Here is a 13,508-nt window from a genome sequence, read left to right as displayed (position 1 = left end):
TATATATCAGATAATACTGTATAATTAATATTCATGTATCAAAACAGTTGATAGATCATTTTCAGATCAACTAATCAACTGATTTATTAATTGTATAATTGTAATTATTGAAATTCATCAACATCCAACCAAATATTGTCGACAAAAAAAGGAAAAGAGAAGAAAATAATGAACTTGTGTTAATGGTCAGTTGTTGTGATGCCCTTGCTCTTGTCCACATTAAAGCTTAAGCATGAAAATTTGGACCCGCAGGCAGGCAGGCAGGCGTGGTGACATCATCCTGGCAGTGAGGTCCCACTAGGCTGCGTGGCTCACTTGGCTCTTGTCTAAAGCCCCTACTGGTCTGCTCTGTGTTTTTATCAAGCCATTGCAGAATTAATGCAAAGTGACTTGGACTGCGGTGGGCGGGAGTCAGGGAAGTGAACCAAAGCTGCATGGCTACACATTTGGATACATACATAATACACAAAATCACAGCTATAAACACAATGCAATCCTTTACTCACATACAAGTGTCCACATAATACACACAATCCCAGTGTACATACGTAATCAATCCGGCATTGTCTGTCATTCAGAGGCATGATGAAGCATGAGATCTATTCATAGGGTGTTTTTTTTTTTTTTTTTTTAAACCTGGCTCCACCGCAATCCGGTGGGGGGTAACATGCTTTACTGGGCAGCCAGCTGTTCAGCAGAGATTTTCAAGTGCGCCTTTTCTCAGTCTTTTTTCTCAGACACAGACAGAGGCCAGATGCAGAGCATGGAAGGAAGACTATATCTGTACCAGCAAGTGTGAATGCCTTAGGCAAAGAATGGTGGCGAAGTCTCAGTCTGAATATAAATTGGGTTTAATTCTGAAGGTGTCAAGCTAAAAGGTGAAAGTCTTAAGTCGCCTTGTTATACTTTGTAAAAGTGCACGGATGCAGGCTCAACCCGCTGCTTTATTGTGTGTTGTGCGTCCTCTCCCGGAGCAGAGTAAATAATTTTCTGATGGCAGGGGGTAAAGACTTCTATAATCTCACCATCATGCTCAAAGAGTTGGCCTACGGCACCACAGTGTGTCGACATTTTGGAATCTCCTGTCTGAGTGGTTTTTCATCATTTTCCCTCCGCCTACTGCCGTCAGGGAAGGTAAAACAGCTTGTGCAAAGGCAAACAAAATAAATAGCTTTGCAACAAACTCAGCCGCAACTCTGGATAATTGACAGTCTGAGTTAATTTTCAATAACTCATTAGACAGTCTTGTTTTTAGTTTTGAAAAAATTCTGCCCCTAGTTTTGAATTATTTACTCAAGGGGCTAATTTTCTTTTCACCACAATGAAAGTACGTGCCATCCCAGAGGGCAATGGACTTTCAGTATTCATCAGAGGCTGTTACAAGCAATTCAGTTGTACAATTTTAGTGAATTATCAGTTGGCGGATATAGATATATTTTTAGTATTCATTAAAATGAGTGTGTGGAGGATGACAACTCTTCTATATGCAAGAGTGAAGTCCCAAAACTGACTTGGATCTCCATGTTAAAGTCCGTACACAGTTTTATTGACTAATCAGATCTTCTCTCAGGACTGCACATGCCATGTTCAGTTGATATTTCCTCACTGTCCTGTTTTGTAGCAGTTGTTATGATGGCATGACTTTCATGAAGGTCTATTCTCATACTTTCATATTTATACTTGCTATTTTTAGTACATAGGCACGTTCACACTGTCAGTTATGTCAAAATGCAGTGTACTGTGAGTACCCAGGTAGTGCATATCGGTCAAAATGTTGAGTGTCAGACCACATGGTATTGTGAAAATGGCGGCCCAGGAAGCTGCTGGAGCTGAAGCAGTTGCTGGGAACACTGCAATATTAAAATGTGAGTAGTATATTTGTGTTATATTTGTATTTTCGCAAGGCAAATGCTGGAAAAGTTGCTAGACAGACAATTGATTAAAATGTTTTTGTTTTAAAGTGATTAAAATTCATCTGAAGGACAACTTTAATGCGTGTATCAAATTACACTGCAATTAATCCAATAGTTATCGAGACATTTCACTCAAAAACACAAAAGTCAACCTCATGCTAGTTCTAGAGGAGGCAATCAATATTTGCTGAGGTATTTTCTGAAGTGGTGGACTGACGTATTAGAGTAGATGACTCAAACATCCGCCAAGACTTTCTCTATGTAGCTGCAATGTTTGATTGCACATCATTTTGTAGCCATCTAAAACGTCAATAGTAAATCTGTTTGTGACTTGTTCTGAGACCACTTACCTCAGTGTACCAGAAAATAAAACATATATGTCTTGACGTTTAATGGTTTGGTAATCTGATCTTTTTTCATACATAATTGCCAAGGTTTCACATTATTTGGTACTTTTACTTGACGGGAAAACTTGCTATTAATAGTCACAATTATTGTAGCTTAGGAACACACAGTAGGGAGTTTCAGCTCTCTGGGTTGACAAAGGTCTTTCTTGGAAATATTAAATTGAAAACACTGAATGCAACACGAGTACAGAAAAAAATATAATACAACATATTGTTGATCTCTAGGGTGGATTTGTATTTTAAATACATAAGAATTTGTGAATTATTGACAGTTGAGGACCACTTCTTCAAGATGAAATATTAAAATGTTGATTCAGGTTTTGGTCATTTTGATCAAGCACAAATCGACAAAGAGATCAACGTTGGAAAAACCCACAAAGCCACCAATGTTCCCACTCCCCTAACAGGTCACAGATGCAGCTCGACACCAACGGGTAGAATAAATTGGCCTGTGCGACTGTAACGACTGTAGTGTTCTTGAACTCTGGCATCTGGTGTCATGCTGAGGAAGGGGCACTCGCAGCGCCTCCGTAGCCCATTGTCAAACTGCATCCACAAGACTGCGGTGAGGTGAAGAGACAGGCAACACGCCAGCGGAGCGTCCCCAGCCACATGACTCAACCTGTCCCTACGTGTTAGTCCGAGCTCAGTCAGGGCCATGAGGGAACAAGGACATTAGTATTGAGTCACTGACACGCTGGACAGTCCCCAGATCAAGCACAATGATGGGAAGGAACGTAGGGGATGCATGTTGTCATGCTCTCCCAAAGAGTGCTAGGAGAAGGGGTAACACATCCTCTAATGTAGTGACTTTGCACCTGTATGTCTGCCCCACATCTTCGACTATGTGTATTATTCAGGCAACCTTACCTAACAACTGCCATGAGCAAAAGGGAGAACCATCATTTGTTGTACTACTGTTTTTACCATAAGAACGGCATCTACTGTGTCGTCAGGCTAAATCACGGATGCAGTGGGCTTGTGTTAACCTCCTAAAGCAACATTGTGTATCTTTCCCCCCATTGTTCTTGCACAGTGTAACTTCATGTATGATCAGCCACAAGAAGCACGTAATGTTTTGAGTCACCCACCACCAATTTTGGTGGAACTGGATCATATTTTAAGGAGAAAATGTTCTCTGCTGTCCTCAATTCTCAGAGTTTCCTGATGGACAGTAAACTGTTGCAAACTACAGCTGCTGTTAGCTAACGTTGGCTCAGTTCGTAAGCTGGGATGCCCAGACTGTGAGCGTTTTGGACCACTGTAGTTTTCAGCCCCGGAGTGTGGGCTAATGTTAACAGGGAGCAGAGCTGAGGGTTGGGAATGGGTGGGGGGTTTCAGGGTTTGTGAAATCTAAACCACTTAGTGTTAAATTTTTTGTATGATAGCACTCTCACATTTGGGGGTGCTGAATTGTAAAAATACTAGTTTAAATGTGTTTATTTAAGTTGCTTGATGATTAACAAGTCCAACATTATTCCAAGATTTGCTACTTTTCTTCAGTTCGATTTGGTCATTTTTAGACAAAACAAAATTTTCCCCTACTTCAGTTTTGTTTCCCAGTACTGCACCCAGTACTTAGGGTCAGTCAAGTCATGTCTGCTCTTAAGCATTACCACTACGACTTAAATCACTGCAGTGGGAGAGCTAATAACAAATGTCTCCTGAGTTTTTGACGATCAATTTGCCTTAAAGAAACTGATGAGAGTATTGTCCTTTTTACAATACAAGCAAGATTTATAGTCACTACGTGCTACTTCCTTGTGATCATGCCTTTCATTATAATCAGTAAGATTCTGAGGACATACTGTGAACCAGGTTTCCATGTTAACAGGGTCCTTCTTGCACAGGCAGGACATGATTGCTGCATGACGTGTAAAAAAAAAATATTGCAACTGTTAACCAACCTTATAAAATGATGCATAAACACGGCACTGCTGACAATAGAACTCTTTGTATCTTAGTACAAACTACAGAGAGGTGCTCAGAGTATGCTGTATCAGATTGTAGCCTGAAGGATAAGTTCAGCTAGTGTACACATAACACTTTGTTTAGTTTTAGTATTCAAGGTGATACATACAGGCTAGTGGTGACCCTTGAGATATCAGGTCTGGAGAGGATGGCAGGGCAGCTGGAAAGATTCTGTTCGATGTCAGTGGTTATTGACAGCCAGACAGTGTTGAGGAGACACTGATTTTAAGCCATGCTAGCAGCACAGCTCTGGGGATTGCAATGTCAGTCTGTCGGTCAGTCCACCACTTTGGTCGAGACTGAAATATTTCAAAAAGTACTTGATGGATTGCCATGAGATTTGGTACGGATAGACGATGAAGCCTAGTGACTTTGATGGTCCCGACGTTTCCTCTAGCGCCACTAGCAGGTTGACATTTCTGGCTTTGGCTGAAATGTTTTGACAAATATTTGATGGGTTGCAATGAAGGTTTGTACAAGCAGTCATTGTTTAACAGATGATGAATTCTCTTCACATTGACTTTTCCTCCAACCACGAGGTTCACATTTGGGGTTTTGAGTGAAATGTCTCGACAAGTTTTGGATAGATCACCCTCAAATTTGGTATACATAGTCATGTCCCCCAAGGATGAATTGTAACATTGGTGATCCGTTCACTTCATCCAGTTCCACCATCTAGTTAGTATTTCCAATAGTTTGCTTCCTTATTAAAGAAACATTGCCTAACTTTTTCTATCATAAAATAACAGATTTAAATCATTTTGATGCTACACAGATGTTATCAGATGAATGGTGTCTCCGTCTTTTGCAGAACACCAACTATTTCACTTGTTTGGGGGAAAATTGATCATATTTTATGGAGAAAACTCTCAATGATTTACACCGTTTTCTGATGGACAGTAAACTGCTTCAAACTATAGCTGCTGTTAGCAAATGTTAGCTCAGTCTGTTAGCTTGGCTGCCCAGACTGTGAGTCCAGCGCACCAGTGGAGTGTTTGTAGCACAGGTGTTTTGGACCACCTGGAAAAGGAAATTTTCAGCCTGGGGCAAGAATTAGAGCTGGGCAAGTGGGCAAAGCCTCTATGGGCATATTAACAGAGATGGACGTAAGACCTAAGGGAACGTTGATGGAGCAAATTAAGTGAGAAAGTGACCAGCAAAGTTGTCAACTAGCCAGTTTTTGATCATAATTAATACAATTATAACAAATACACTACAACTGTCCATATTTATGACTGTTATTTTACTATTTTCTACTGAATGTTGCTTTAAATATTACCAAAACTCATGACATTCCTATAAACCCCAGCAATATTATACAGTATATCAGTATGTTAACAATATTATTGTATCAAAGGACCACTCAGACTGCATCCTCACAGAGATGCTAGCATCACTCTTGTGTTTTCTCCGATGTGCTTGCTGTTTGTCAAAAATAACTATGTGACCATTTGTGCAGCCAAATAGAGATTTTATAGCCTCCGTGCTAAGATCCAAAGAAAACATCTTAGATGCACACTCACACAGTGCTTTGTGAATGTACTTGGTGGGAGGAAATGTACACAAGCACAAAGGGTAATTTTGCTCGACAATTAAAGCATCCATCTCTAATTTGGATGTCCCCCTGGTGAGCTAAGTGGGGACGCTCAAGATAACACCACCAAGGGCTTATTAACGTCACTTCAGACATTTCAGAGGAGGTAGTCTCTCTGAGCCACGCATTTTCCTGTCTCGTTTGAACTAAAGACACATGCAGGAACACACACGAACACTGACCCATACACTGACCCAAAAACACACACACAGACACACACACACACACACACACACACACACCCGCTAACATGGACGAGCACTCTGCAGTAGGCTGATAAGCCTCACACCTCACCAATTGGCCTCTGCAAATGTCAGGCTGAAGCCATCTCAGTTTACTGATAGGGAGTGAGTGAGTGGGTGGGAGTGAATGAATCAAAATTTCCTTCAGTTACGTTTGCATACTCTGGAGATTACCTAAATTAAAACAAGTCTGTAGCAGAGGCATAATCTTTCAAATCCCTCTACTTACACATGATGAAAAGAGATACAGTAGTAGAAAATCTCAAAATATCCCCACAGCTGAATCCATGAGACGAAGCTTACGTCAACAAAAAGCAGCTTACAGCGCTTCTCAGAGGGAGGACTTATCTTCAAACCCTGGACCTGCTTAAAGTCAGGAAGGACATGAGATGAAATGTCAGTCAAAGGTTCAAGAGTCATGTACAGTCCAGGTGCTGTTTCATCTCAAATTAAAACATCTGTCCCGTATCAGTATCCTGTTGGCTAGATTGTTCTGCCAAGTCACCATCAAACCCTGAGGAAACAACACAATAGCTTGAGTAAGGATAACCCAGTTTTGCAGGATGAGGCGAAGGCGGTGCCTGCCAAGAAGATTTCTCTACGTTTTATACAGAGGTTTCCACAGACTTTGTTGGTTTTGGGCTTACCCCTGTCACCAGTGTGACTCTGACCTCAAAAAAGGATGTATAGATGGCTTAATGGGGGGGTTCATTTTATCCATGCAATGTGATGCAATAATTAGTGTTATTTGCTAACGTGACAGCACGACTAAAGTCGCCTACTTCTGGGAAAGAACACATGTACAAACTGCCTACAGATGAATTCAGGTGTTTGTTTGTTTTTTGCATTTTCTTCCCTCACAGTAAATACTGTCTCTTAAGCATTTTTATGTAAGAATGGTGCATTTGTGTTTCTCCCCAAGGACTTCAGGAATAGTACAGATGTTGCAGACTCTCGGGCAATGTTCAGTTCCTCTAGCTGTGGGAACGAAAGCTGTTTCTCGTCGACTTGGGGCGTTTTGTCTTTGACACTTTGACATGAAGTCTCTAATTTGACGATGTGCTCATACACCCTGCAAGGAGAAAACAACCCGTGCTAGTGCTCAGCTGCCCCGTGGCTCGGGTGACCTCTGCTTAGGCACAGACCCCTCAGTATTAATTGTGACTGGAGGAATTCTGCTGTCTTAAGACAGTTAAGTTGAGTTTAGACCTGAGGGCTTCCTGGCCTTCTCTGCATGGAACAGTTAAACAGATAACAGGATGTTCGAACGCTGCACAGTGCGGCAATCTAGTCTCTTTCTGTCATTTTAATCTGTACACTTTTATACCAATTTACAGCTCATAAAATGCTGAATTTAATTGAGCTTCAAGTGGCATTTTGAGAGGTAACACTGGGCTGACATTCAGTTTTTATTAGCGTCAGTGAATGAGCAAATGCGCATTTTGACATGGTTTCCTAGTTTCCATTTCTTCACACTGTCAAAACTTCTAGTTCTTAAACTTTTAACTTCCAAACTATATAAGAGACAGTTTTGGAGCCTACGCAGCCAATCTCAAAGGAGAGTCATGTCCAAAGGATTTCACAATATAAAAGTGAGCTCTTAAGAAAACAGAAAAATATATTAGTTTCTACAGTTTAGGCCTGGAAGCTGTATTCTTGTCTCTTGACACTTGTGTCGCCGTCACAGTAGAGCCTAATTTGCCCTGGATTACTTTCCGACACTGATATAAGCTTTTATCGTGATATGTTCTAACACCCGTCCCCTGACTTTCTCCAGCTATATCTCAACATCTCTTCACCCATTCGAGGAGAGAAAAAAAAAACAACTCCTTTGATTGTGAAACACAATCATCTCCTGCTTCATTTGGCATTTAACACAGCTGCGATTTCCTCTCCTTTTGCCTCAGTGATCACCTCTGCGTTGATTGCCTCTCACTGAGATGGTGTGGCTCTCTTGCTTGTAACATTTTCGGGACTAAATGCTGGTTTTGCTAGAAATGGGAACGGTTGATCAAGAAATAGATGAGATGGGTGACATTAACCACATAATGTGTGAGGAGATGCGAAAAACAACAACATTTTAATGAAAAATCATGGATATTAAAAGCAAAAGCAACAGCTAGCCACGTCTAGCTGTTTAAAATCACTGTATTTCTCTTTATCATTGGTGGAAACATACAGAACATTTCGCACACACTTGTTGCATGCATGAGTTAAATAAATAAACCTTTAACAAGTGAGCACATTAACCATTACATGATATAATTGTACAATCTATCAATAGCTATATTCTTTAATAGACACACAATATGGTGTATGGACACTACTTTGACTGTGTTCAGACATCAAGATTCTTATATACACTAACAATATGCCAAATATAATGAGCTGATATGACATGTTCATCACACCAAGACACAATACATTTTGTGACACTGCCATTCAACACAAGCATAATCTGACTTTGGCATCCAATATTTTGACAAATGCATATAAATTTTCTTGGGACAGAATATATCTCCTCAGTCGTCGAAGTACAACATCTTAACATACAAACAGCATGAGAAAACAGAGATCTAAACAGCACATTTACAAACACCGCGGTCGCCACATTTCCAGACTCGAATTTGAAATGACAGCTCAAAAATGATGGCGAGGCTCCTGCACTGTCAGAATTGTTACTGCACCTCAGCATGACACATGGCAGTGACTGTCACTGTTACGTCACTCGCGTCCATCAAAATAGCGCCATAGGCACCCTGTATACAATGGATGGTACATATGGATGAGGAGGTAGACAGTTACCCATAACCACAGATTCACAGCCTCAGTCGCTGTATCAATGTTAATCTCACGCATCTGTTAAAACAATCTGACTGCGGATCAGTGGCTATGGGCAACATTAACCTTAGTGCGAGAGCCAAGTGAAAGTCAGTCAGTCTTCTTGCCGCGACCTTTCACCTCTGAGCCCATGTCCTGCGCAGTCCTCAGTCGGCGTAGAGGATGAACCCTGAGAAGGTGCTGTATTTGTTGCTGTTGCCCCCGTGAGCCTTGCCCCCATCCAATTTTATGAAAACTTCATCGCCTGCATCCAAGTGAAGGATGACACTGTTGCTGGCGTAGTCATAACTCTGGTCCTGATCTTGGGCAATGGCGCTCGCCCTGACCTGGAATATGACACAGAGATAACAGAGAGGAAGTGAAGAAATGTTAGAATACAGTACTTAGTTACTAATGGATGTCAGCAAAATGCAGTCACTTATTATCACAAAATGCAGATTTGAATCACCATAAATTATTACCAATAAGCAAAAGGCTAATATTAAGATGGCATTAGAGAAAAAACAAACAAATGCTTAATTTGATGCACTAAATGACTCGCTCCTCCACTTATTTGTCACATTTGTGAGTTGACCAAACAGATTGCTTATTGCACAAAATAATATTTTGCAAAAAGCGTGGCCTGAATTTGAGAACCAGTGTAGTGTTCTCATGTGGTGAATATCTTTGTTTTTTTTCTCTTATGGCTCAACTGAAAGGGTCAGGCTTGAGTCAGTCTGCCTCTGAGAAGGCATGGCATCGCATACTATCCCTTTGCCTCATGTGCCACTCTTACAGTACATCCACATTTTTTTTCTGGGTGGAGCACTGAAAACGTCATGTTTTCCTGAATAAGTGTCATCGTGGGGGTAATTACTAAGGGTGTTAGAAGTTGCTTTGCATGCTGGCCACTGAAGGACATATCCCCTCTAAGCTTTAGCTAATTTGCAATGATCTAAGTTGCCAGGTCGGCCGTTACACTGCAACCTCACCACACCAAGCATAAAAGTGTAATCCCTGCTTCGACCGGTTTGTGGCGACAGGTCTTAAAGTTAGAACCAAAATAGAAACATGGAGTTCTAATTAGTGCCAAAGGAGTTCAAAAGTGTATATCAAGGAGGCCGTAGGGTTTGAGAGGAGAGGTTGAGCCACAGATGACAGATGATGACATGACATGATGATGGATTTCTGAGACACGAGGTCAATGCAGCTTAAACTCTCTCCCCTCCCTGTGCCCACCCTCTCTCCTGCAGCAGCATGATGTCCACCACTGAGTGAATATTTTATTTACAGTAATATGTAAACATAATTTATGTGAACTCAGTGATTCAACGCCACTTTTTACCCTCATTCTGTTGTTGAAGCGCTCTCCCCTCGGACCAAATGAATACATAATTAATAATCATGTTGTTGTTAAAGCTGTTCATTAATTCATCAAATTGAGTTGTATTATTATTCAGGTGATTTAATCAGCGGTTACAGTTGATATGCATGTTTGCCTGAAGCCAAGTTTCCTGACTGCTGATTGTTTTGTTCTTAATTAGTCCTTGTTAAACACAGACACTGTATTTGTGTTTGTTTTCTCGGTAAGTGTTATGTAACAAGAAGAACCTTGATCATGTGCGCTAGGATTCCAGTAATGCTTAAATATTTTTCAAAGAAATGCCCACACTGAAAAAGCTATATTATTGGTTTCATGGAGTTTCATCTTGGAGCTCATGGTGGGAGGCTGTAATAGATATTTCTGACTGTGGTAAAGTTAGGTAAATATAGCTCTATATATGATACTTTATATCTAGTGTTACACACAGTGTCATTGACCTTAAAAAAAAAGCAGACAGGCAGAGAAGTTAAGAGCTGGAGGAGGCAGCTTCCATAAGTCTACAAGGTAACAGTCAGGTGAATCACTATTATTAAAACATCTAGCCAGTTCTTACTGTGTCTACAGTAACAATATGTTTCTCTTTCTTCCGTTTGAAGTTAAAAATTAAGCCAATTTTATGGACTGTAACTCTAATACCTTTTTTATCATCAATTTTATAATTTTAATGAGCTTTTTATGCATTTTAGTTCGATAAAAGATATTCTTTGTGATAAGAAGTGAAGTATGTGTGTGTTTGGACTTACATTAAAAATGTGGGGATGAGGACTGAGGAAGGGTGGCGGTGTCTATTTTTTATTTTTAAATGTGGCCACTGCCCCTTAAAAAGTCTGTGCACAGTCCTGCTTGTAACCCTTATTTACCAAAATACAAGCTCACAGTCACGATACATTGGAGGTGGGGGGGTAATATTAATATTATATACCCAAAGTATATCTAATACTATCAATATGTAGCCTTCCAAGAAATACCTAATATGTTTATTTATGTGGGGGTGGATGGAGAGGATGGTGTTGATTGCAGTGTATTTTGTTCTCTGGAACAAATAAGACAACAAAATATGTTTAGTGTGCTGTAGGTCTTGCAATGCAACCCAGTAAAACACTAAAAATGATGGCCACAGAGTTGAACCTACAGTTTTATGAAATCTCCATTAACGTCACAAACGTGTGGTTATTGTACGAGATTGCTGGATAACGCACAGGTGTTTATGTTATTGTGTCCACTCCCTGCCTGTTGCAGACAGGCTGAGATGTTTGCAGGGAAATGTCGAGTCTCAGATTTACATGGTGTTTGATCAGTGTCATCACCTGGGGCTTTAAAGACATTGCAAAATTATCCATGAACATAGCAAATATGATGATTTTGATAGTGAAACGCCTGGGCCTGACAGGCAGTCTGATAATGCATACTAGCCCATCATGGCTCCATGAAGTTTGTTGTATTTCAAAGGGCACCAGCTTTGAACTAGCCACTACCCCAGGCTGCGTTTTGATGTGTGCAGAGTTGAGATAGCGCTGCACTCCTTGCACTCACTTCAACGTGTACATCATTGGATGTGTAATATGCACAGATACACAATCTGGCAGTGTGCCACTGTGCATTGTCATTATACTGGACAACTACACCAACCAAGACAGACCTGAAATCACTATCCACATGAATGCATGACTACTCAATTTAGACTGCCAGCACACTGGTTACACTGAGCATTTTGATGTGGGTTCATCCCACTGTATGATTCAGGGAACTCATAACATCAGTAAATGGATACTTCTCTAATATTTGTACGTTGAGGAAGAGAGCTTATTACATTTGTTAAAAACATTAAACATTAGAAAGTGTTTGAAGAGTTTACCCACCAGACCATTCTTGATCAGGTCAGCCCACATGCTGGTGCCATCTCCTCCCCTCATCAGCACATTGTAGATGAAAAAGTAGGTGCCAGGAATCTTACAGGTGAACTTGCCCGTTGCGCCCTCATAGTTACCACCAATATTAGTCACCACATCATCAAATCGCAGAATATCATAACCTTCTTGAGGGTTTCGAAGTCCTGCATAAAATGCCACCCTGGGTGTGGTGTTGTAGGTAGTTGTGCTAACCGCCCCTTTACCCCCTAAACCTAAAATCCCCGTCCGTACAATGTCCACACCATCTCCCGGTGGTCCCTTGGGTCCTGGTGGGCCTGGCTCTCCAGGTGGTCCTGGGGGTCCAGGCTTGCCCGGACGTCCTGGTTTGCCTTGTGGGCCATGAGCACTGTAAGTAGGCAGCGGTGGGCCAATGCTGTGATCACCCAGATCCGCGTCGTTGTCCACCTGTAGGCCTGTGGTTGCTGTATCTGTTCCTGTGTGCACACCTGTGCCAGCCGTGCCCGTGCTGGCAAAGGGGTCACAAACCATGCGGCAGGTACCCAGCATCTCGAAGTGGCTCGCACTGTCATCTATGCCGCCTGTGCCAACTGAGCTGACCAGCACAGGGATGAGGACCACCAGAACAAGGACCAGCATGACCCCCACAGCAGCTGCCACCAGGGTCTTCCGCCCGATGCTCAGCCGGGGAAGGGGCTGCGCAGCCACCGTGGAACTCTCCGGGGTGGAAATGGTGACTGTGGGGCGTGCGTCCACCTGGCAAAACGCAGACACACTACAGAGGATCTCCGATGGTGGAGATGGTGCCCAGGGAGAGCTGGTATGAGTGTGTGAGTGAGTGACAGAGCAGTGTAGGAGTAAGGGAGAGGGAGTGGAGCAAGGGACCGAAGTGATCAAAAGGAGAGAGAGATTGAGGAGAGAGAGTAAGAGAAGAGGAGGAGGGAGAGAGTAAGACAGCTTGAGAGAAGAAAAAAAAAAGAAGCAAGGGGAGGAGAGAGTGAGCAACATGCACTCTGTAACCATCTGAGTCAGGGCTGAGGAGGGCACTTTCCTACTGGCAGATGTGAAAAGCCAGGGAAGACAAAAAGAAGGAGTGTGATATACAGAGCACAGAGAAAAAGAGCACAATTGATTCATGTTTATCGGATGATGAAGATAGAGGTGGAGTAAAAGATTAGAGTGAAATTTGCTTGATAAGAAGGATTTAAATATCACTGCTGCCCAGTTTTCAGGGCTGTGTGCTATACATTTTTCAATAATATTAAACAGTCGGCATTGATTTTCTGCACTTACAATATTTTATTTTGAG

The 13,508-nt window shown here is 41.7% G+C and overlaps 1 protein-coding gene across 1 annotated transcript; it reads right to left on the bottom strand.

Annotated features, from left to right (window-relative positions):
- Positions 1 to 8,210: 8,210 nt before the first annotated feature.
- Positions 8,211 to 13,121, bottom strand: LOC104931779 (C1q-related factor). The gene is made up of 2 exons (XM_010746902.3): positions 12,191 to 13,121; positions 8,211 to 9,294 (listed from the first exon to the last, which is right to left on the bottom strand). The coding sequence occupies exons 1-2, from the start codon at positions 12,836 to 12,838 to the stop codon at positions 9,115 to 9,117; spliced, it is 828 nt and encodes a 275-aa protein (XP_010745204.1). The 5' UTR covers positions 12,839 to 13,121; the 3' UTR covers positions 8,211 to 9,114.
- Between the last annotated feature and the right edge of the window lie 387 nt (positions 13,122 to 13,508).

The sequence above is a fragment of the Larimichthys crocea genome, chromosome XVI (genome assembly GCF_000972845.2).
Source record: "Larimichthys crocea isolate SSNF chromosome XVI, L_crocea_2.0, whole genome shotgun sequence".
NCBI lineage: Eukaryota > Metazoa > Chordata > Actinopteri > Sciaenidae > Larimichthys > Larimichthys crocea.
This window is presented reverse-complemented; position numbering and strand designations above follow the sequence as displayed.